This window comes from Pongo pygmaeus, chromosome X (assembly GCF_028885625.2).
Source record: "Pongo pygmaeus isolate AG05252 chromosome X, NHGRI_mPonPyg2-v2.0_pri, whole genome shotgun sequence".
Classification (NCBI taxonomy): domain Eukaryota; kingdom Metazoa; phylum Chordata; class Mammalia; order Primates; family Hominidae; genus Pongo; species Pongo pygmaeus.
In genome coordinates, this window is record NC_072396.2 from 73875974 (window position 1) to 73902746 (window position 26773).

Below are 26773 nucleotides of genomic sequence, written 5' to 3' on the forward strand. Positions count from 1 at the left end.
TTTTATGTGAAATTTCCTGAATATTAAATGTTGGCAACTAATTCAACTATATGCAACACATCTCTCGCCACACCCAGCCCATAGTCCACCACTTTGTAAACTTTTTCTAGTGATTAATTGACTTGGAATGTAGTATTGAATGTATTCCTTCTACTACAGTAATAAAAAGCGTGAGCTCTGCAAACATGTTTAAATTCCAGCTCTGCTCCTTCCTAGCTATGCAATTGTGGGCAAATTACTTTTTCTATCTAGCCCTCATTTTTCTCACCTGCAAAATGGGGTTAATCAAATTACCTTAGAGGTACTTCACAATTTATAATGTAAGGAATTTAGAATAGTGCCTAGTACAAAGCAAGTATCAGTAAATGTTAGCTTTTGTTATTTAATAATGAAAATTGTACAAAATATCACATTGCCCCTTTTCCCTGGCTGCAAGAAAGCTTACCATTAAATTGAATGCTCTACCACAGCAACTATATTAGCCATTGTGTTTGGTATGTTTGCTTCCTCCTTTTCAGGGTTTTGATTGTCTATTTCAATTTTCAGAGCTTTATTACACACTTGAATATAAGAAGCTTCAAATTGTTTTTGGAAGAAGGAAGGATAAAAACAACCAAAACTTTAAAAAATAAAAATTAAGTTCCATGAAATTTTTGTGAACAAGATGAAGGAAATTAGGTCATCTAGCTGTATAATTAGGTGGATTTATAACAGGTTCAGTGATTGTACACTAAAAAGTATCGATTAACGGATTGATGTTAACCTGGAGATGAATCTATGCTGCCACGAAGATTCTGGCCTCAGTTTTGCCGTTTGTCAAATTATCTGGAGTTAGAAAACTATGGCCTGCAGTCCAGCTGCTCTGCTTGTTTTTATGAATAAAGTTTTACTGGAATAAAAGCCACACACATTTGTTTATGATTAGTCTATGGCTACTTTTGCACCACAATGGCAGAGTTGACTAGTTGTGACAGAGACTGTGTGGCCCACAAGCCCAAAGTGTATACTTATATCTTACCCTGTAAGAAAAGTTTGCAGACCCCTGAATTAGATGAAGACAGGTGGCAATATCAAATTTGAAGATGACACAAACTGGGAGGAATAGTTAATACACTGCATGATAGAATTGAAATTCACAAAGATCAGAAGAACTGAAAAAAATCAGGCTGAAATTTAATAGTTTATAAAGTATGGTTAATGGGTTCTTAACCATACAAGTGGAGGATATGAGGCATTAAGAGCAATTGATATTGTAAAGATATAGTTTCATAAGTCCAGGAAATTAACCATATGATGTAGCTGCCAGAAAAGAGCTATTTTAAATGTCTGCATTAAAAGAAATACAGGGTCTAAAACAGTGCTGCCCAATAGAACTTCCCTGTGATAATGGAAATTTTTTTAATCGATAATGTCCAATAAGGCAGCCATTAGCTACATGCAGCTATTTGGATTTGATATGTGGCTACTGTGAAGGAGGGACTAAATTTTTAAAATTATTTTTGGGAGAGTCCTGCTCTGTTGCCCATGCTGGAATGCAGTGGCACTATCATAGTTCACTGGAACCTTGAACTGCTGGGCTCAAGTGATCCTCCCACCTCAGCCTCCCGAGTAGCTATGACTACAGGCACATGCCACCATGCCAGCTAATTTTCAAAAAAATGTTTTGTAGAGATGGGGTCTTGCTTTGTTGCCAAGGTTGGTCTCAAGCTCCTGGGCTCAAGGGATCCTCCCGCCTCAGCCTCTCCAAGTGCTGGGATTCTAGGTGTGAGCCACTGGTGCCTAGCCAAAAACTGTCAGTCTTTAGAGAAAGGGAAATCAATTCTGTACCTTTCATGATCCATCAGCAGTTTAGCTATGTTCAGACAGAAGTCTAAGGGCATGTCAAGATGTAGTATTTCCATGACAGCTAACAAGATGAAAAAATGAAATAATTATTATCAGTTTAATTTTTGAGGAAGCTTAGCTATTTTCAATAATTTTCCTCTATTCAAAATCTACTTACTAAATGTTTGCCATATACCATGTTTTGCCTAACAATTTATCAAAATCTTCTTTTAAAGTATTTACATCCAATGCTGGAGAGTGTCATGACACAGGCACTCTTGCACAGATAGCAAAGTAATCTGGTGCAATCCTTTCAAAAAGCAACTTGGCAATGCTATATGCTAAGAACACTGGGGTAGAGAGCTTGGTATCTGAAGTCAGACAGATCTAAATTTGAAACCACTTGCTACTTGTATGGCCATAGGCAAGTTAAGCTCTCTATACCTTAGTTTTGTCACCTGTAAAATGGAGAATATACCACCAATTTCTCAGGGTTGTTGAGAGGATTACCTGAGACAATGTATGGAAATTATATAGCAAAGAACCTAGCACTTAGTAAGCATTTAATAAATGGCAGCTGCTATTATTATTCCCTTTAAGAAATTGTGCTTCTGAAAAGTCTCACCTGGAATAAATATGGGGAAAATTTATGAACAAAAATATTAAAAGCAGTGTAGATTATAATAATAATGGAAAAGAAGTATACACTGTCTATTACAGGATAGCAATAAACTATTGTGCAACCATTAAAACTGTTGAGTATGAAATAACGTGGAAAAAATGAATATACACTAATATGAAAAATGTATAAGATTAGTAAGTGAAAAATTAGAAAGCAAAGTTTTATGTACTATATAGTTACAATTCTGTAATAAAAGCAAAATAAACTAAGAGAAAAAATACTGAAAAGTGATCAAATTTCTAAAAGTGATTGTGTTTAGATTCTATTTATTTGACAAATATTTAATGAGCATATTATCTGTACCAGGCATTGTGCTTTGTGCTGAGAACCTAGCAGTGGATAAAACATAACAAAAATTCGTGCTGTCAAGGAGCTTCTAGTGGATGGTAGGACCATGAGAACTTTTAGTATTTTCCAAAAATGTCTTAAATTATTATGTGCTATCCTTTCATAATGAAAAATGTTTATTTTTAAATTTCAATCTTTCTACTACAAAAAATATCAGTGCAATAATGCCAGCAGTTAGGTTGACCATTTTAAGAGTAAAGTATTTTCACCAGCAAAGCAACAAACAGAATATAAAAATGCAAGTTTCATATATTCTTTCAACGCAAAATCTAGTATTTTTAAATATAAAAAACTTGGATTTGGGTTAGCCTCCTAATCTGTAATCAAACTATGACTGACATTGCAACTTCAGGAGTATCTAGATTGAGTTAAGTAAAAACAATCTGTGAATAAAGAACAATTTCATTTTAAACTCTGCTTCTTACCTACATTTGGATAAACACTGTCATGAGGAATTATCATCCCAAACTAATATACTTCAACTTGGTTACTCCAATCATCTCTCTGGTCTTCCTATGTTGTCTCAGTTGGAGTAAGTGTATTATTTTAGTTGGTTAGTTGGTTTGTTTATTCCCCCAATGCAAAAAAGTAGAGTTGTCTTCCTGGTTTCTAACATTTTTCAACCTGTGTATGCTGAGGTGATACTGTTGCCTAGAGATGCAGAATCCCCAATACATTTGAGCTTCTGAGGTCTCTTAGGTGATTGGCTAAAATTCTAGAGGCCGCCAAAAGATTCAGTAGCACTAAATTTAGGGCTACTGCCAGATTGAATTATAGTTCTAACTATAACAAATTGTTATTATATATTGGATAATCAGTAACTATACTAACATATAATTTTGTATAGTACAAATAATGCAGCTCTTAAAGATTACTAAAAAGCATGTACAACATTACAAGAATTAGAGTAAATAATTTTTATGACTAAACAAAATTGAAATGTTAAGGGCTAGTGTGCATAGTTTTGCTTCATGTAATGCATCCATATAGTAGTAATAACAGTAATAATAATAACTACAGTAATAGGTAACATATATTGCACACTATGCACCAGATATGGTGTTAAATGCTTTATACACATTTTCTCACAAGATTCTCAAAACAACATGATGAGGTAGATAATAATAATATCTCTTTTGCTAAATGAAGAAACAAAGCAAAGTTAAGTGACTTGCCCAATGACCAACTTTTGTGCAGTGTACATTCTGGTCCTTGGAGAATTATGAAAAATAAATAGCAATGTTTATAAACAAGTAATTATAAAAATCACAGCATTACAAAAGCTTTTCCCATTAATAGGTAATCTTTCTTTCTTCATGGTGGTAGACAACTTCAGAAGGGTTGTGTAGCTACAGTTCTCTGCTGGACTGAAAGAAAACTGATTGCTTTTATTCAGCTTTTTTTTTTTTTTTTTTTAAACACCTTTTAAATTTGCTAATATTTTTTCTTCTTTCTCTCTTTCTTCCTGGGTGACAATATTTTCCCTTTCCTGGGTGATCATTTTCCTTCTCAGCCACCATCAAATTACACCTATTGTTAGTATACTACAAAAGATCTTATATTTAACAAATTGTAGTGATGTTTCAAAATGGTGTGCTCTTCACATACAGAGATCATACCTTCAAGGAGTTCTTCATTAGATGTTTCGCCTTTCAAGAGGATTTTCATTTTTAAGAAAAGCCCAGTAGAATTTAAATGTTCCTATTTTAAACAAAGAAATCACAATGATATTAAAATTGTGGAATGTAAAAGACAATTTTCAAGTAATTGCCTGCTTTATTTAACCACCTTGGGATAACTCATAATCAAAGGAAATCGAAATTACAGAAGATCATATCATAACATTTGTTCTATCCCTGAAGATATTTCCCAATATTTTTTTCAATCTAAATGAAATAATATATGGAAAAGAACATGTAAATATTTCCAATGAGTGACAAACATTTAATGACAAGATTAATACTTAAACTGTACGAATCTCAGGCCATATTCTTTGTAAGCAAAACCACAAACCAGCTAGTTTTATTTTCTTTTGAGATTTATTAACTAAGGTCCTTTGCAAACAATGGCAGAATAAAATAGAAAATGCATTGTCTTTTCCATAAGATATGCCTGTCGTGTTTACCATTAATAACAATGTTATTTCTAAATCATTGTTAGTTGGCCCTAAGCCACCTGTGATCTTCCCCGTTCCACTTTTGCCTGACAGGGTACATCTTTAAACAATTTTCTAAGACTAAAAGTACAGTCTAGGCCCACAGAACAGAACTTTTCTCTCTACAAAGCCAATTAACTCCTACATGAACACTGTACTCATTAGCTCCATACTCTGTACATAATTACAGGTATTCATATGTGAGATGCCTTAAAAATAGAAAGTTGGAGAAAGTAAGCACTGGTATTAAAAGGGCTTGCAAATATAGATGACACTAGTACAAATAATAAATTGAAGTTGCCAATTTTGATTTATTGCATTACCATCTTTCCTGTAGGTTTGTTGAAATGTATTGGGTTCAATTCCCTTTTATCTTCAGAGACATAGAGGTCTTCCAGATCTTGGCAACATCTGTTTTCCTTGAGTCTGCTATTCTCACACAAATTTAACATTCTGGTTTTTTTTTTACCAAACAATTCCAGATATGATTTTCACTGATTTCATTACCAAACAACCCCAGATAATGGACATTTTGCTTCTGTTATCATCATGTCTTCACTTCTGTAAACATTTGCACCGTATATTGTCCATCCTTGTTGTCTCTTAAAACTACACTTTCAGAAGTCATGAAGATTGCCTGCTAAATCCATCAGCTTTCCCCCTACTATCAAAATCCTTGTCTTCTCTGTAACTTTTCTCACTGTTATTTCTCATTCTTCATAGGCTTGTTTGTTTGTTTATTTATTTATTTATGATGGAGTCTCACTCTATCGCCCAGGCTGGAGTGTAGTAGCACAGTCTCGGCTCACTGCAACCTCCGTCTCCCAGGTTCAAGCAATTCTCCTGCCTCAGCCTCCCGAGTAGCTGGGATTACAGGTGCACTCTACCACATCTGGCTCGTTTTTTTATTTTTAGTAGAGATGAAGTTTCACCATGTTGGCCAGACTGTTCTCAAACTCCTGACCTCAAGTGATCCACCTGCCTCAGCCTCCCAAAGTGCTGGGATTACAGGTGTGAGCCACTAGGCCTGGCTGTTTTTTTTTTATTATTATTTGAGACAGAGTCTCACTCTGTCTCCCAGGCTGGAGTGCAGTGGTACAAACACGGCTCACTGCAGCCTCCACTTCCTGGGCTCAAGCAATCCTCCTGTCTCAGCCTCCCAATGTGCTGGGATTATAGGCATGAACTACCATGCCCGGCTCCCTTCCTTAGATTTTTGTTTGCTAATTTTTTTCTTTTCACCAGTTACTGAGAAACAGGCTCCAGGTACAATAAACATGCAAGATAAGTATCGTGAATCTTGTTTTGTAGGGTCAGATAAAGTTAAGTAACTTACCCACGGTCACACAATTGGTAAGTAGTAGAGCTGAAATTTGAATTCAGATCTCTCTGACTCTAAAGGACATAATCTTTCCATTATAATATGCTGCCTCCCTTGAAGCTCTGTCTATCATGGCAGGCATTACAACACTATCTGGATATTTTGCAAGCTCTAAAGATAATGTATTCATTTCTAGTGTGAAGTGTATCATACACACACACACACATACACACACATGAGTATATAAACATATGTATATGCAATGTATATGTATAGTTTACATAATAATAATAAAACAAACAACAGTGTCCTCACTACCAAGGTTAAGACACAGATTATTGCCACATAAAAAGCCTCAAATGTATCCTTACCCATAGGCATCCTCCTCACCTCACAGAGGTAAACAACATCCTGAATTTTGTGCAGTAATTCCCTTGCTTTTCTTTATATATACACAATATATAGTTGCTATGGACCGAATGTTTGTGTCTTCCTAAAATTCATATATTGAACATCTAATCCCCAATGTGATGGTATTTTGAGGTGGTGGCTTTGGGAGGTAATTTGGTTATGAGGGCTGAGCCCTCATGAATGGGATAAGCGCCCTTATAAGAAAAGACATGAGAGAGATGAGAGATGATCTCTCTCTCTCTCTCTCTTTCTCTGCCAAATGAATATATAGAAAGAAGGTGGCCATCTTCAAACCAAGACAAAGGCCCTCACCAGGAACCAAAAAGGCTGGTATTCTGATCTTGGACATCTCAGTCCCTAGAATTGTGAGACATAAACTTCTGTTGCTTAAGCCACCCAGTTTATAGTATTTCGTTATAACAGCTCAAGCTAGCCAACACAATTATTTAGTTTTGCCTACATTTGAACTTCACTTAAACAGAATCATAATGTATCTAAGTTTTTCTGTGACTCCTTTCATTCAAATCATGTTTTTTTCAGATTCATCCGTGTAGATACATGAAACTTATTTGTTTTCAGTACTATATAGCATGGTTGTCAAAGGGTGGTCCCTGAATCAGCACCATCTGGGAACTTGTAAGAAATGCAAGCCCTGGTTTGGAGCCAAGATGGCCGAATAGGAACAGCTCCAGTCTACAGCTCCCAGAGTGAGCAACGCAGAAGACGGGTGATTTCTGCACTTCCAACTGAGGTACTGGGTTCATCTCACTGGGGAATGTCGGATAGTGAGTACAGGACAGTGGGTGCAGTGCACCGAGCGTGAGCCAAAGCAGGGCAAGGCATGGCCTCACCCGGGAAGTGCAAGGGGTCAGGGAATTCCCTTTCCTAGTCAAAGAAAGGAGTGACAGATGGCACCTGGAAAATCGGGTCACTCCCACCATAATACTGCGCTCTTCCAACGGTCTTAGCAAACGGCACACCAGGAAATTATATCCCGCGCCTGGCTCGGAGGGTCTAACGCCCACAGAGCCTCGCTCATTGCTAGCACAGCAGTCTGAGATCAAACAGCAAGGCGGCAGTGAGGCTGGGGGAGGAGTGCCCGCCATTGCCCAGGCTTGAGTAGGTAAACAAAGAGGCTGGGAAGCTCGAACTGGGTGGAGCCCACCGCAGCTTAAGGAGGCTTGCCTGCCTCTGTAGACTCCACCACTGGGGGCAGGGCATAGCCAAACAAAAGGCAGCAGAAACCTCTGCAGACTTAACTGTCCCTGTCTGACAGCTTTGAAGAGAGTAGTGGTTCTCTCAGCACACAGCTTGAGATCTGAGAATGGACAGACTGCCTCCTGAAGTGGGTCCCTGACCCCCAAGTAGCCTAACTGGGAGGCATCCCCCAGGAGGGGCAGACTGACACCTCACACGGCCGGGTACTCTTCTGAGACAAAACTTCCAGAGAAACGATCAGGCAGCAACATTTGCTGTTCACCAATATGCACTGTTCTGCAGCCTCTGCTGCTGATACCCAGGGAAACAGGTTCTGAAGTGGACCTCCGGCAAACACCAACACACCTGCAGCTGAGGGTTCTGACTGTTAGAAGGAAAACTAACAAACAGAAAGCACATCCACACCAAAACCCCATCTGTTTGTCACCATCATCAAAGACCAAAGGTAGATAAAACCACAAAGATGGGGAAAAACCAGAGCAGAAAAACTGGAAACTCTAAAAATCAGAGTGCCTCTCCTCCTCCAAAGGAGCGCAGCTCCTCACCAGCGACGGAACAAAGGTGGACAGAGAATGACTTTGACGAGTTGAGAGAAGAAGGCTTCAGACGATTAAACTACTCCAAGCTAAAGGAGGAAGTTTGAACCCATGACAAAGAAGTTAAAAACCTTGAAAACAAATTAGACAAATGGATAACTAGAATAACCAATGCAGAGAAGTCCTTAAAGGACCTGATGGAGCTGAAAACCACAGCACGAGAACTACGTGGCGAATGCACAAGCCTCTGTAGCCAATTCGATCAACTGGAAAAAAGGGTATCAGTGATGGAAGATCAAATGAATGAAATGAAGCGAGAAGAGAAGTTTAGAGAAAAAAGAATAAAAAGAAATGAACAAAGCCTCCAAGAAATATGGGACTATGTGAAAAGACCAAATCTACGTCTGATTGGTGTACCTGGAAGTGACGGGGAGAATGGAACCAAGTTGGAAAACACTCTGCAGGATATTCTCCAGGAGAACTTCCCCAATCTAGCAAGGCAGGCCAGCATTCAGATTCAGGAAATTCAGAGAACGCCACAAAGATACTCCTCGAGAAGAGCAACTCCAAGACACATAATTGTCAGATTCACCAAAGTTGAAATGAAGGAAAAAATGTTAAGGGCAGCCAGAGAGAAAGGTCGGGTTACCCTCAAAGGGAAGCCCATCAGACTAACAGCTGATGTCTTGGCAGAAACTCTACAAGCCAGAAGAGAGTGGGGGCCAATATTCAACATTCTTAAAGAAAAGAATTTTCAACCCAGAATTTCATGTCCAGCCAAGCTAAGCTTCATAAGTGAAGGAGAAATAAAATCCTTTACAGACAAGCAAATGCTGAGAGATTTTGTCACCACCAGGCCTGCCCTAAAAGAGCTCCTGAAGGAAGCACTAAACATGGAAAGGAACAACCGGTACCATCCACTGCAAAAACATGCCAAATTGTAAAGACCATCGAGGCTAAACTGCATCAACTAACGAGCAAAATAACCAGCTAACATCATAATGACAGGATCAAATTCACACATAACAATATTAACCTTACGTGTTAATGCGCTAAATGCTCCAATTAAAAGACACAGACTGGCAAATTAGATAAAGAGTCAAGACCCATCAGTGTACTGTATTCAGGAAACCCATCTCATGTGCAGAGACACACATAGGCTCAAAATAAAGGGATAGAGGAAGATCTACCAAGCAAATGGAAAACAAAAAAAGGCAGGGGTTGCAATCCTAGTCTCTGATAAAACAGACTTTAATCCAACAAAGATCAAAAGAGACAAAGAAGGCCATTACATAATGGTAAAGGGATCAATTCAACAAGAAGAGCTAACTATCCTAAATATATATGCACCCAATACAGGAGCACCCAGATTCATAAAGCAAGTCCTTAGAGACCTACAAAGAGACTTAGACTCCCACACAATAATAATGGGAGACTTTAACACCCCACTGTCAACATCAGACAGATCAACGAGACAGAAAGTTAACAAGGATATCCAGGAACTGAACTCAGCTCTGCACCAAGTGGACCTAATAGACATCTGCAGAACTCTCCACCCCAAATCAACAGAATATACATTCTTTTCAGCACCACACCACAGCTATTCCAAAATTGACCACATACTTGGAAGTAAAGCACGCCTCAGCAAATGTAAAAGAACAGAAATTATAACGAACAGTCTCTCAGATCACAGTGCAATCAAACTAGAACTCAGGATTAAGAAACTCACTCAAAACCGCTCAACTACATGGAAACTGAACAACCTGCTCCTGAATAACTACTGGGTACATAACGAAATAAAGACAGAAATAAAGATGTTCTCTGAAACCAACAACAACAAAGACACAACATACCAGAATCTCTGGGACACATTCAAAGCAGTGTGTAGAGGGAGATTTACAGCACTAAATGCCCACAGGAGAAAGCAGGAAAGATCTAAAATTGACACCCTAGCATCACAATTAAAAGAACTAGAGAAGCAAGAGCAAACACATTCAAAAGCTAGCAGAAGGCAAGAAATAACTAAGATCAGAGCAGAACTGAAGGAAATAGAGACAAAAAAAACCCTTCAAAAAATCAATGAATCCAGGAGCTGGTTTTTTGAAAAGATCAACAAAATTGATAGATCACTAGGAAGATTAATAAAGAAGAAAAGAGAGAAGAATCAAATAGATGCAATAAAAAATGATAAAGGGGATATCACCACTGATCCCACAGAAATACAAACTACCATCAGAGAATACTAGAAAGTCCTCTATGCAAATAAACTAGAAAATCTAGAAGAAATGGATAAATTCCTTGACACATATACCCTCCCAAGACTAAACCAGGAAGAAGTTGAATCTCCGAATACACCAATAACAGGCTCTGAAATTGAGGCAATAATGAATAGCTTACCAACCAAAAAAAGTCCAGGACCAGATGGATTCACAGCTGAATTCTACCAGAGGTACAAGGAAGAGTTGGTACCATTCCTTCTGAAACTATTCCAATCAATAGAAAAAGAGGGAATCCTCCCTAACTCATTTTATGAGGCCAGCATCATCCTGATACCAAAGCCTGGCAGAGACACAAGAAAAAAAGAGAATTATAGACCATTATCCCTGATGAACATCGATGCAAAAATCTTCAATAAAATACTGGCAAACTGAATCCAGCAGCACATCAAAAAGCTTATCCACCATGATCAAGTGGGCTTCATCCCTGGGATGCAAGGCTGGTTCAACATATGCAAATCAATAAACGTAATCCAGCATATAAACAGAACCAACAACAAAAACCACATGATTATCTCAATAGATGCAGAAAAGGCCTTTGACAAAATTCAACAACCCTTCATGCTAAAAACTCTCAATAAATTAGGTATTGATGGGATGTATCTCAAAATATTAAGAGCTATCTGTGACAAACCCACAGCCAATATCATACTCAATGGGCAAAAACTGGAAGCATTCCCTTTGAAAACTGGCACAAGACAGGGATGCCCTCTCTCACCACTCCTATTCAACATAGTGTTGGAAGTTCTGGCCAGGGCAATCAGGCAGGAGAAGGAAATAAGGGGTATTCAATTAGGGAAAGAGGAAATCAAATTGTCCCTGTTTGCAGATGACATGATTGCATATCTAGAAAACCCCATGGTCTCAGCCCAAAATCTCCTTAAACTGATAAGCAACTTCAGCAAAGTCTCAGGACACAAAATCAATGAGCAAAAATCACAAGCATTCTTATGTACCAATAACAGACAAACAGAGAGCCAAATCATGAGTGAACTCCCATTCACAGTTGCTTCAAAGAGAATAAAATAGCTAGGAATCCAACTTACAAGAGACGTGAAGGACCTCTTCAATGAGAACTACAAACCACTGCTCAATGAAATCAAAGAGGATACAAACAAATGGAAGAACATTCCGTGCTCATGGGTAGGAAGAGTCAATATCATGAAAATGGCCATACTGCCCAAGGAAATGTATAGATTGAATGCTGTCCCCATCAAGCTACCAATGACTTTCTTCACAGAATTGGAAAAAACTACTTTAAAGTTCATATGGAACCAAAAAAGAGCCCACATCGCCAAGTCAATCCTAAGCCAAAAGAACAAAGCTGGAGGCATCACGCTACCTGACTTCAAACTATACTACAAGGCTACAGTAACCAAAACAGCATAGTACTGGTACCAAAACAGAGATACAGACCAATGCAACAGAACAGAGCCCTCAGAAATAATGCCACACATCTACAACTATCTGATCTTTGACAAACCTGACAAAAACAAGCAATGGGGAAAGGACTCCCTATTTAATAAATGGTGCTGGGAAAACTGGCTAGCCACACGTAGAAAGCTGAAACTGGATCCCTTCCTTACACCTTATACAAAAATTAATTCAAGATGGATTAAAGATTTAAATGTTAGACCTAAAAACATAAAAACCCTAGAAGAAAACCTAGGTAATACCATTCAGGACATAGGCACGGGCAAGGACTTCATGTCTAAAACACCAAAAGCAACGGCAACAAAAGCCAAAATTGACAAATGGGATCTAATTAAACTAAAGAGCTTCTGCACAGCAAAAGAAACTACCATCAGAGTGAACAGGCAACCTACAGAATGGGAGAAAATTTTTGCAATCTACTCATCTGACAAAGGGCTGATATCCAGAATCTACAATGAACTCAAACAAACTTACAAGAAGGAAACAAACAACCCCATCAAAAAGTGGGTGAAGGACATGAACAGACACTTCTCAAAAGAAGACATTTATGCAGCCAAGAAACACGTGAAAAAATGCTCATCATCACCGGCCATCAGAGAAATGCAAATCAAAACCACAATGAGATACCATCTCACACCAGTTAGAATGGCGATCATTAAAAAGTCAGGAAACAACAGGTGCTGGAGAAGATGTGGAGAAATAGGAACACTTTTACATTGTTGGTGGGACTGTAAACTAGTTCAACCATTGTGGAAGACAGTGTGGCGATTCCTCAAGGGTCTAGAACTAGAAATACCATTTGACCCAGCCATCCCATTACTGGGTATATACCCAAAGGATTATAAATCATGCTGCTATAAAGAAACATGCACACGTATGTTTATTGCGGAACTATTCACAATAGCAAAGACTTGGAACCAACCCAAATATCCAGCAACGATAGACTGGATTAAGAAAATATGGCACATATACACCATGGAATACTGTGCAGCCATAAAAAGGATGAGTTCATGTCCTTTGTAGGGACATGGATGAAGCTGGAAACCATCATTCTCAGCAAACTATCGCAAGAACAAAAAACCAAACACCGCATGTTGTCACTCATAGGTGGGAATTGAACAATGAGAACACATGGACACAGGAAGGGGAACATCACAACCGGGGCCTGTTATGGGGTGGGGGGAGGGGGAGGGATAGCAGTAGGAGATATACCTAATGTTAAATGACGAGTTAGTGGGTGCAGCACACCAACATGGCACATGTATACATATGTAACAAACCTGCACATCGTGCACATGTACCCTAAAACTTAAAGTATAATTAAAAAAAAGAAAAAAAAAGAAATGCAAGCCCCATCCAAAACCTACTAAATGAGAAAGTCTGGGAGTATTGCCTAGTAAATTGTGTGTGCGAGTGTGTGGGAAAATGTCTAAAATAATTATTATTGATTTGCATTATGGAAAGTTTCCAATTCAACATAAATTCTATTACCTGTTTAGTAAGGTAACAAATGAGCAAACTGTGTTTAACAGATACTCTAGGTAATACTTACACAAGCTAAATTTTAAGAACAACTATTGTATAGTATTCTGTTATATGAATAATTCACAATTTATTTGCACATTCTACTTTGGACATTTAAGCTGTTTCCAACGCAATTGCTATTATGAACAATCCTGGAATCAGCATTCTGTATACCTCTCCTTGTATACAAATGCTAGTGCTTCTCTAAAGTATATACCTAGGAGTGAAGTTGCTGGGTGGTCCAGTATGATCAAATTCTATTTTATCAAGTAACTTCAAACTGTTTTTTAAAGCAGTTGTACAATTCTCAGAAAACTAGGAATGAAGGGAGCTTCCTCAACCTGACAAAGAGCGTCTATACTAAACCCACAGCTAACACCATACTTAACGGCAAAATACTGAAAGCTCTCTTTCTAAGATTAAGAAAAGATACTGCTCTTGCCAATTCTATTTAACATAGTAATGAATGTTCTTGCTAGAAAAATTAGAAAAGAAAAAGAGACAAAAGGCACGCAGATTGGAAAGCAAGAAGTAAAACTATCTTTATTTACAAAAAATATGATTTTTTTTTTGAGACGGAGTTTCGCTCTTGTTGTCCAGGCTGGAGTGCAATGGCACAATCTCGGCTCACTGCAACCTCTCCCTTCTGGATTCAAGTGATTCTCCTGCCTCAGCCTCCCAAATAGCTGGGATTACAGGTGTGCACCACCATGTCCGGTTAATTTTGTATTTTTAGTAGAGATGGGGTTTCACCATGTCGGCCGGGTTGGTCTCGATCTCCTGACCTCAAGTGATCCACCCACCTCAGCCTCCCAAAGTACTGGGATTACAGGTGTGAGCCACCGCGTCCGGCCAGAAAATATGATCTTCTATACAGAAAATCCTAAGGAATCCATTAAAAAACTATTAAAGCTAAAAGAACAAGTACAGGAAGATTGTAGGATATAATATCAGTATTTTTTCAATTAATGGCATTTCTATATACTAGCAATGAACAATCCAAAAGTCAAGAAAATAATTCCATTTATAAAAGCATAAAGAAGCAATAAATTTAACAAAAGAAGGACAAAACTTATTTACTGAAAACTACAAAACAATGAATAAATGTTCCTGGATTTGAAAACTTAATATTGTTAAGATAGCAATAATTCCCAAATTGATCTGCAGATTCAACAAAATCCCTACCAAATTCCCAGCTGTCTTCTTTGCAGAAATCAACGAGCTGATTCCAAAATATGAAAATGCAAGAGATTCAGAAAAGCCAAAACAATTCTGAAATAAAAACAAGTCGGAGGGCCATACCAGTGGATGTAAAATGGTTTCTCATTGTGCTTCTAATTTGCATTCCCTAATAACTAATGATGTTGAGTATCTTTTTGTGTACTTATTGGCCACTGGTACATATTATTTGGAGAATGTCTATTGAGCTCCTTTGCCTCCTTAGCCCATTTTCAATTGGGTTGTTTGTCTTCTTATTGAATAGTAAGAGTTCTTTTTTATATTATGGTTAATAGACAACAGATATATGATTTGCAAATATGTTCTCCCATTCTGTTGGGAGGATCCTATGGATTGTGTCTTCATTTTCTTGATGGTTTCCTTTGAAGCAAAAAAATTAATTTTAATGAGACTTAATTTTACCTAATTGTTCTTTTTTGCTTGTGCTTTTGGTGTAGTATCTAAGCACCTATGCCTTTTATATTTATTTCATTGCACTAATACATTTTCAAAGGTAATTTTGTGAAACAACATAGGCATACCAAATTTTAATTTCTCCTTTAAAAATTTACTATCAGATTCAGTTCCAGCAGATATGAAGCAAGACAACTATAGCCTATACCTTCTACTAATTACAACTAAGAACTCTGAACAAGATATAAAAGGCAACAACCTGAGGACTCTTAAAAGTAAACAAAAACAAAGATTGTAGTGAGGCAACAAAACTTGGAGAAGTGAACCATACGGAGGTGGTAAGTTTCCTGAGTTTTTTTCTTTTATCTAATGGCATAGGAAGTTTGTCTTCTACCTAAGCTCTGAGTGAGGAAAAAAAAATGTTTGTGTGGATAAGTTTTTTGGTTTGGAGAATTTTTTAATGGACTCTGCCTTCATGTAAATACAGAGTTCAAATTTACATTACTCATGTGGTCCAAAAACCTCCAACCTGAGAAAGTAAAATAAAAGTAACCAAAAGAGTGGTAACTCTTCTACATCTGGCTGATGCCAATAAAAATTTCTCTGTAGGGCCATGCTCTCAATCCAGGTTGAATAGGATTCTAAAAGCTTAACACTCACTGAACATAAATTAACATATCCATAATTACAAAACAAAGAAGGAAATATTTCATACTAAGCAAGAGTCAGGAGTTCACATGAACAGCGGGATCAAATCGTTTCCAAATAACTTGCCTGTTTCCCATAATAAAGCTCAATAAGATTTATAGTATTACAAAAATATCCAGCAGCCAACGATGTAAAATAGTTGGCACCCAGTGAAAGACAAGAGGCAGGCAAAACAATCAATAATGGGGAGATAATAGACGGAAACTAATCTAGAAGTGACATAGATATTAAAATTATCAAAGAAAGACATTAAAAGAGTAAGTATAACTGTATTTCGTATGCTCGAAAATTTAACTAGAGACTTGGAAGATATAAAAATAAACTAAATCAAACTTCTAGAGATAAAAACTACAAAGTCTGAAATGAAAATTATATGGGATGAGATTAACAGATGATTAGACATTGCAGAAGAAAGATTAATGAACTTAAAAGTAATAGCAATACAAAACAGTCCAAAATGAAACAAAAATAACAAATTATGTTTTAAGTGAAAAGAGCGTAAGCAAACTGTGGCACAACTTCAGGCAGCCTAATACATGGTTAATTAGAGTACTTGGGGGAAAGCAGAAAAAAAATTTGAAGAAATACTGGAACTTTTCAAACATAGTGAAAATTATGCTCCTAGACATCCAAAAAATCACAAAGAGTCCCAAGCACAAGAAACATAAATAAAATTACTTAAAAGCATAACATCGAGTTGCTCAAAACCAACGATAAAAAATCCAAAACTTTTTCAGAAAAGAAGACACGCTATATAAAAAAAGAACAAACATAAGAATGGCACCATATTTCTCAACAGAATGAGAATACAGTGGAGTTAAATATTTAAAATATCCCCCCCCCAAAAAAAAATCATTCAAAAAACAAAGGTGAACCTAACACTCATAATGATGTCTACTATTAAAAAATAGAAGATAACAAGTGCTGATGAAGACGTGAAGAAATTGCAACCCTTGTGCACTATAGATGGGAATTTAAAATGATACAGTTGCTATGAAAAGTAGTATGGCTGATATGCAGAAAACAGAAACTGGACCCCTTCCTTACACTTTATATAAAAATTAACTCAAAATGGATTAAAGACTTAAATGTAAAACCAAAACAATAAAAACCCTAGAAGACAACTTAGGCAATACTATTCAGGACATAGGCATGGGCAAAGACTTCATGACTAAAACACCAAAAGCAATTCCAATAAAAGCCAAAATTGACAAATTGGATCTAATTAAACTAAAGAGCTTCTGCACGGCAAAAGAAACTATCTTCAGAGTGAACAGGCAATCTACAGAATGGGAGAAAATTTTTACAATCTACCCATCTGACAAAAGTCTAATATCCAGAATCTACAAGGAACTTAAACAAATTTATAAGAAAAAAACAACCCCATCAAAAAGTGGGCGAAGGATATAAACAGACACTTCTCAAAAGAAGACATTTATGCGGCCAACAAACATATGAAAAAAAGCTCATCATCACTGGTCATCAGAGAAATGCAAATCAAAACCACAATGAGATACCAACTCACGACAGTTAGAATGACAATTATTAAAAAGTCAGGAAACAACAGATGCTGGTAAGGTTGTGGAGAAATAGGAACGCTCTTACACTTTTGGTGGTAGTGTAAATTAGTTCAACCATTGTAAAAGACAGTGTGATGATTCCTCAAGGATCTAGAACCAGAAATACCATTTGTCCCAGCAATCCCATTACTGGGTATATACCCAAAAGATTATAAGTCATTCTGCTATAAAGACACAGGTACACGTATATTTATTGCAGCACTATTTACAATAGCAAAGACTTGGAACCAACCCAAATACCCATCAATGATAGACTGGATAAAGAAAATGTGGCACATATACACCATGGAATACTACGCAGCCATAAAAAAAGAATGAGTTCATGTCCTTTGCAGGGACATGGATGAAGCTGGAAACCATCATTCTCAGCAAACTAACACAGGAACAGAAAACCAAACACCGCATGTTCTCACTCATAAGTGGGAGTAGAACAATGAGAACACATGGATACAGGGAGGGGAACATCCACACACCAGGGCCTGTTAGGGGGTGGGAGGCACGGGGAGGGAGAGCATTAGGACAAATACCTAATGCAGGCAAGGGCTTAAAACCTAGGTGACAGGTTGATAGGTGCAGCAAACCACCATGGCACATGTATACCTATGTAACAAACCTGCACATTCTGCACATGTATCCTAGAACTTAAAGTAAAATTTTAAAAAAGAAAATATTCCTGTCTATTAATATTTCTAAATTAATTTTTTAATTTTAATGCTGAACAAGTTTTTCAGCATTAAATAACCCCATCCACATGACATAAATTTCAGGAAAATATAGTTCAAGTAAATGCTCTGTGTGAGAAATTTAATATTCTGGTTGATCGAGCTATTCATTTTCATGCTTCCACTCTGTTGAAAAAAACCTTTCTAAAGTGTATCAGTATATTTAATTGTCTTATTAAGTAAAACACATTGATTCTAATTGAATCTCTCTTATTTTATTTTATTTATTTATTTTTTGAGACAGAGTGTCGCTCTGTCACCAGGCTGGAATGCAGTGGTGCGATCTCGGCTCACTGCAACCTCTGCCTCCTGGGTTCAAGCGATTCTCCTGCCTCAGCCTCCCGAGTAGCTGGGACTACAGGCACACGCTACCATGCCTGGCTAATTTTTGTATTTTTAGTAAAGATGGGGTTTCACCATGTTGACCAGGATGGTTTCGATCTCTTGACCTCGTGATCTGCCCGCCTCAGCTTCCCAAAGTGCTGGGATTACAGGCATGAGCCACTGCACCCAGCCTGAATCTATTTTTAAAGGGTCACCAGCCTTTCAGTGTTCCTTGTCCAGGAGTGTAGATATATACACATTTTGTTTTGTTTGTTTTAGAGATGGGGTCTTGCTATTATGTTGCCCAGGCTGAAGTGCAGTGACTATTCATAGGTGCAATCATAGTGCACTGCAGCCTTGAACTCCTGGCCTCAAGCAAATCTACCACATTGGCCTCCTGAGCAACTGGGAATACAGGCATGTGCCACCACGCCCGCTTTGTATTCATGTTTTTATGTATGTGTGAACATGAGCTGAAAGTCAACCACTGGAGTTGTTTTTAAAATTAAATCCCATTATTCTGCCTATTTTATCATTTACTTCTTCATCCTAAAAACTCACAGTAGAGAGATCCTTTTCTGTTTCAGAAAAAAGAATTTTCTCAAAAATCTCTGGTGTTCAAAGAAGTATATTTGTTTTAGTCTGTTCATGCTGCTATAATAAAATACCATAAACTAGATACTTTACAAACAACAGATATTGATTTCTCACAGTTCTGAAAGCTGGGAACTCCAACATCAAGGTGCTTGCAGATTTGGTGCCTGGTGAGGGCCTGCTTACTCAAAGATAGTGCCTTCTCATGTCCTCACATGATAAAAGGGGTGAACAAGCTCCTATGGACCTCTTTTATAAAGGCAGTAATACCATTCAAGAGGGGTTTGCCCAACGACTTTATCATCTCCCAAAGTCCCCACCTCTTTTATTTTTACGTCCATTATACACCAAAAAGTCCCCACCTCTTAATATCACCACTTTGGGTGTTAAGATTTCAACATAGGAATTTGCGGGGACACAAACATTCAGATTATAGCAATATTTTATTTTTCCTTTCTGTGCTATAGAAGAGATTATAACAATCTGTGAGAGTAAATGCTGAAGCAAATGTCTAAACTGGATTTCAAAATGTGATCAAGACTTCAAAAAATACATTAAGTTAGTATTCAAAAATAAAAGCCTCATACCTTGTTTGCTAGGTTTACAGCATTGAGAGCCTTATCATAATATTTGGTGTCATCCCAATCCAAATAATTCGTGGCTAGTAGCCGTAGAACTTTAGCCTGTAAGAAAAAAAAAAAAGAAAAAAAGCACACATCTGATGGTTAAACTTCAATACAACAGCTGACTAGCACTCCCACAGTGACAGGCATCTTCTCAAACATAAGTCATCTTTATGAAACAACATTTCCTTAAGCGACCACAGTCTTGGAATATGTCTCATCATTATGCTACCCATATAAAATATTGTCTAAGAATGTTACAGTAATGGCTATATTCCTGACTTATTTAAATTTAATATAATTACATTAATATAATTATTTTCTTAACAGTGTTTAACGTATTTTATCATCCCCCCTTTTAAAATAAGGAAACTGAGGCAGAGCAATATTTCATTTAATCAGCTTACCACCACATTATTATCGTGGAACAACTCTAAGAACTTATAAGCTCCCCCAAATGACTTTTATGGAGTAAATATGGCATTTCTGAGAAATACTGTAGCTATTTCATAATAGTAAAAGTGTCAAATCATCCAAAAGACGTAACAAAATGAACAAATCTCACAATGTATGTTTTTAAAAAGCCAGACATAAAACAGGACAACTGTATGATTCAATTTATACACAGCTCAAAAACAGTCAAAAATAATGTAGGTAGTAAAAGTCAGAATCGTGTTTTTTTGTTCTTGGAAGTAGAGGTGGGTATTGACTAGAATGGGGCCAAGGGAACTTTTGGGGGTGTTGGGAAGTTTTTGTATCTTGATCTGTATGGTGTAATATACAAGACTACTATATATTAAAACTCATCAAGCTGTATACTTGAGACTTGTGAAGTTTACTGTATATAAATTACACCTCAAATAAATGACTGCTGACATGAAATAAAAAATTACTGCACAGTATTACCTCACCAAACTTACAATATGGAATATGAATATTCAATTTTAATCAAGCTTGCATCCTATCTTCCATCCTTATTTCCTCTTAGACATCTCCCATCTAGATCCCTTGCCTGGAGTCATTTTCCTCCTCCCTTTTAACTGTGTGGATCCCAACAAGGCCTGTCTCCTACCAAAAGGCTCCTTCAACTACTCCAGCTAATCTTGATAATCTCCTTTTCTACATGCCCTTCTGCATACTTCAGGTCAGTACCACAAAGTTTATCATTATCTTCCCAAATTGTTTCACTTGTAGTAGTGTTTTTTAAATTCTATTTTTCTTCATTGAAGTATAAAAGACATACAGAAAAGTATAAAAACCTCAAGAGCTCTATGCTCTTATGAATTCTAGGCTCTACGAATTTTCCCAAAGTAAACACATGTATGTTAACAACAACAAAAGTCAAGAAACAGAACATTAACAGCAACAAGCTCACTCATGCTTCTTTTCAGACCCTGTTTCAAATAGGGGTAACCAATTCCCTGATGTCCAACACCATATATTCATTTTGACTGTTCTTGGCATTTACATTTATGGAATCATACAGTATGTACTACTTCGTATCTTGCTTCATTTATTCAATATTATAGGTGAGAACATCCATATCGTTGCAATTATTATAGTTAATTGAGTCTCACTGTTATATAATAAGTGACAATGTCACTATATATAAATATAAATATTATATATTTACATGTAAATAATTTATTTTTAATTGTGGTAAAATACACATAACATAAAATTGACCATCTTGAACTTTTTTTAAAATTTTAGGCCAGGTGCAGTGGCTCATGCCTGTAATCCTAGAACCTTGGGAGGCCAAGGTGGGAGGATCACTTGAGGCCAGGTGTTTGAGACCAGCCCAGGCAACAAAGTGAGACTCCCATCTCTATAAAAAATTAAAAATTGGCCAGATGTGGTGGAGTGCACCTGTAGTCCCAGCTACTCAGTAGGCTGAGAAGGGAGGACTGCTTGAGCCCAGGAGTTTGAAGGTTACAGTGAGCTGATCACACCACTGCCCTCCAGCCTGGGTGACAAGACCCTGTCTCAAAAAAAAAATTTTATTTGGAGATACAGTCTTACTGTTTTACCCAGAGGGAATGCAGTGGCTATTCACAGGCATGATCACAGCTCATTGCAGCCTCAAACTCCTGGTTTCATGCAATCCTCCTGGCTTAGCCTCCTGAGTAGCTGGGACTACAGGTGCACACCACTGCACCTGGCTCCATGACCATCTTAAACATTTTTAAGTGTACAGTTCAGTAGTATTAAGTATATTCACACTCTTGTGCAATCATTACCAGCATCCATCTCAAGAACTCTCTTACCTTGCAAAACTGAAACTCTATACCCATTAAACAATAGTTCCCAATTCTCCCCTCTCCCTACCCCCTAAAACCACCATTTTACTTTCTGTCTCTATGAATTTGACTACTCTACGTACCTCACGTAAGTGGAACCATACATTATCTGTCTTTTTGTGACTGGCTTGTTTCAGTCAGCATAGTCTCCTCACAGTTAACCCATGTTGTAGCATGTGTCAGATTTCTTTCTTTATTAAGCCAGGATAATATTTCATTGTAGTCACTTGTACTAGTTTTATCCTTTAATCATAAGTTCCTCAAGGGCAGAAGCTACATTTTATGCTTCTCTTTTATTCCCCATATATTACAGTGGTAAATACATTAAAAAGGTATCCAGTTACATTTTGATTAATATGCTGTAATAGTAAGAATCAAATGGATATTCAAAAAATTCCATTTTGCTATAGAATGTAGTAATTTTACATCACATTTATTTACACAATCACATTTTGCTTGATTACATATTAAGATTAATTTCCATATCCAAGCACGTTCTGTCTGGGCAGGTGGGGAAAAATCTGCAACTTCAAAATATGCAATAAGAAAAGTTAAAACTAGGCCAGGCACGGTAGCTCACTCCTGTAATCCCAGCACTTTGAGAGGCCAAGGTGGGCAAATCACCTGAGGTCAGGAGTTCCAGACCAGCCTGGCCAACATGGCAGAACCCCGTCTCTGCTAAAAACACAAAAATTAGCCAGGTGTGGTGGCTCATGCCTGTAGTCCTAGCTACTTGGGAGGCTGAGGCACCAGAATCGCTTGAACCCGGGAGGCAGAGGTTGCAGTGATCCCACCACTGCACTCCAGCCTGGGCAACAGAGCGAGACTCTATCTCAAAACACACACACACACACACACACACACACACACACACACACACACACACACAGAAAAGAAAGTTAAAATTTACATAGCCAAACATTTTTCAAAGCACTCTACATATATTAATTCATGGGTACATGCCTATGAGTTAGATTATATTATTATATAAATATACAAAAACAAATACACTGAGATGTTAAGTGATGTGCCCAATAGCTAATCTACTCATAAATGGGGAGTACGCTATTATAATTTTATAACAATAAAATAAAGTAGGTTATTCAACCTACTTCTACAATATTTAACATGATCCTTACCAGCATTTCTGGCCCAGTAGATTTCTCATCCATCTTCCCAATATCATAGCTTTGGCTATCATTAAAAAGGAAAAAAAAATATATATATATAAACATATATCCATTTCAAATTATATATAATTTTCAAGATTATATATTACTAAGAAGACATGGTATAAGCATACTTTATTCCAACTTTTCTGTTTTGCACTACAACAGATTATTATCCATATGATATAATGATATAAAGCAATACTTTCTAACTGTAGAAAACAATTTCCTTAGGAGATACCCAATAAATCAACACTACAATTATATTGATGCTTTTTTCCATTTGGCTATATATATAGCATTAAATATATATAATATATACTGCACTAAATAGGTATAATTTAATATACTGCCTTAAATATATATAACTTAAAATGCTACATTAAATGTATATAATTTACTGCATTAAATTATTATAATACATACTGCATTAAAATACTTTACAAGTGTATACAAGCTCTTAGTTGGCCATTTAAAGTTGAAGGAATATAAATATATATTTATTTATTAATGATTTACTTAGTTATTTTTGAGGCAGAGTCTCATTCTGTCACCCAGGCTGGAGTGCAGTGGCATGATCTTGACTCATTGCAACCTCCTTCTCCCAAGTTCAAGCGATTCTCCTGCCTCAGCCTCCCAAGTAGCTAGGATTACAGGAACTCACCACCATGCCTGGCTAATTTTTTTTTTTTTTGTATTTTTAGTAGAGTTAGGGTTTCACCATGTTGGCCAGGTTGGTCTCTAACTCCGGAGCTCAAGTGATCCACCAGCCTCAGCCTCCCAAAGTGTTGGGCCCGGCCCCGAATAAATATAAATATATATTTAAAATAAAACAAATATAGTTGTTTTCACAGAAACAAACGCTTTAGCAATATTCATTAAGTCTCACACCACCCTTCTGAAGCACTATTAGCTCCATTTTGCGGCTGACTAAACCAATATAGAAATAAAATTATTTCTGATATTTCCTAGATTGGTACTGAAAATGAGGGTGAGGGGTTGGGGAGCAGAGAAATTTGATTTTCAGTTCTCTGCTTTAATTACCAAACCATATTATGTACGGGACATTCCAGTAACCACAAATAATATATTAATACTAGTTTCAAGGTTTCAAAACCTAATACCTACAAAGCAAATCAAAGATTATTCACCATAAAATTAGTATTCCAAGGGAGTATGTCAATAAAATCTTGGTGAATTGAACTAACTTGAAGACAATACTTTGAAATATTCCTTTAAAAAAAAAAACTCTAGGCCAATCACAGTGGCTCACACCTGTAATTCCAGCACTTTGGGATGCTGAGGTGCTTGGATCACTTGAGGTCAGGAGTTTGAGACCAGCTTGGCCAACATGGTGAAACCCCGTCTCTATTAATATTACAAAAATTAGCCAGAGTGGTGGCACGTGCCTGTAATCTCAGCTACTTGGGAGACTGAGGCATGATTATCGCTTGAACCTGGGAGGTGGAGGTTGCAGTGAGCCAATACCGTGCCACTGCACTCCAGCCTGGGCGACAGAGTGAAACTGTGTCTCAAAATAAATAAATAAATATAAATAAACATAAACTATAAATGACCCAGAACCACCAAACTGAGTTTTCAGATTGCTAACAAAGATATAATGCTGGCTTAGTCATTGTAAGCCCTATTTCAAGACGTCTCCTTTAGTACATTAACCTTATATTTCCAGTTTTTTAAATAACCAGTGAGGGGTGGAACTTCTGCAATAGTGATATAAGGAGCTCTTTAGACACTCTCCCCAGTGAAACAACCACTCATCTGGAAAATTCATTAAAACAACCACTTAGTCTCTGAAAATTGAAATTGTCCTAAGGGCACACAGAAAATGGGAAAACATTTATTCATGAAAATAAACTAAATCTCAGTATAACCAGTGAGAGTCTATGGCATTTGAACTATAAACCGCTCCCATCTATACTGGCTCCATGTGATGGAAGCTGTTCCAGATGGGTGCAGCCAAGAAGATAGCAATTCCCTCTCCCGCCAGCTCCTAAAATCCTAGGCTATGGTTTCACCTGCGGAGGAGCAGGCTGCCAGACTATCTTGCCATTCTCAGGCCTGTGTCATGGAAGTGTTCTGGGCAAGTGCGATGGAGAGGACTGGCTTTTCTTTGCCCACTCAGCTCTCACTCTTAGGGTAAGGATTCTACCCCAAATGTGACAGGTCAAGAATACTGAGATCCTGATCATCTTTACTCCAGCTGGCTCATTAGGCAGAGGTTTCATGTCAAAAGGGCACACTAAGAAGACCAAGGGCTACCATACCGCCAGAATTTACTAATTTACTAATATGGTAGGGGTGCCATTTCAAGAGAAGCGTGCCATGAACCCAGCTCTAGTCGTGTGGCACAGAGGTTCTGACCAGAAGGAAAGAACAGAAGCAAAGAGGAAGAACTCTGCATCTCTTCCTGAGGGGAATGATGTATTTAAAACACAGCATGGAGAAGATCATGTCTAAGGACACTGCTGAAAACAATGGAGATCTTGATAGTGAGCAATTAAGAGGGAGCTGGTAGCTCCATGATAATAGTAGCAATAAGGGAAACAGCAGACAAACCAGAAGGTTACCAGAGAACCAGGGAAACAGCCAAGAAGAAAACTTCTGGGGTCACACTTATCTCTAGGGTTCCAGAAGACTGTGCACATGTGCCATTCTGCACCCACTCAGGCACAATCAGAGAAAGTGTTGGGGCAAACTAAAAAGCATTAACCAAGGCATAAACAGATCTATCAGCAAAGTACCTTGAGCCTGATTGGCTCAAGGGGCTTAAGCAGAACGTCTGACCAAACACCAACTGAAAATTAAGCTGAGATCCCGGGAAGCCAGCTTAAAAATCAAATCGACCTCATACTGAGGGATCTGGGAGACTGTGCACATGCTCAAGACTACTTTCTTGGGTATGAGCAGTTAAAGAATCTACAAGCTATTAGTCCCCGACAGAATTAGTCTCTCCCAGAACTATAAAAGCAGTTTCTAAACAAACATACATCCCATAGGAAAGGATGAAAAAATCTAACTGGCTAAGTGAGCTTCAGCACAACCTTTGGCCAGTAAGTGAACTATGTGGATGCAGGGGTGACTCCATAGGAAGCCATCAAAAGATAAAAACAAGGGGAAAAATTCTGAGCAGGAATATTAGAGGCCACACAGTGTGGGGAAAATAAATTCCACCAAATTAGTCCAGCCAAGTGACTGAACAAATAAATGACTAAACAAACAATAAAAACAATAAGCCCCAGAAAGAGGAGAAACAGTATCTAGACTTGCTACAATATATTTTCCAAAATGTCTAGTGTTTAACAAAACACTGTAAGACATACAATTAAAAAGTGTGACCTACACAGAAGAAAAAAAGCAAAAGAAACTTCCTT

General features: G+C 37.5%; 1 protein-coding gene across 5 annotated transcripts in view; it reads right to left on the reverse strand.

Annotated features, from left to right (window-relative positions):
* The window catches only part of TEX11 (testis expressed 11), a 385652-nt gene that overhangs the window by 195196 nt on the left and 163683 nt on the right, over positions 1-26773 (reverse strand). For all 5 annotated transcript variants that reach the window (XM_054470766.1, XM_054470768.2, XM_054470767.2 and 2 more), the window contains 4 exons: positions 23352-23406; positions 19877-19972; positions 4474-4555; positions 1828-1906 (listed from right to left, as the gene is read on the reverse strand). In XM_054470766.1, coding sequence (XP_054326741.1) covers positions 1828-1906; positions 4474-4555; positions 19877-19972; positions 23352-23406 — 312 coding nt within the window. The remainder of the gene's footprint in view (positions 1-1827; positions 1907-4473; positions 4556-19876; positions 19973-23351; positions 23407-26773) is intronic.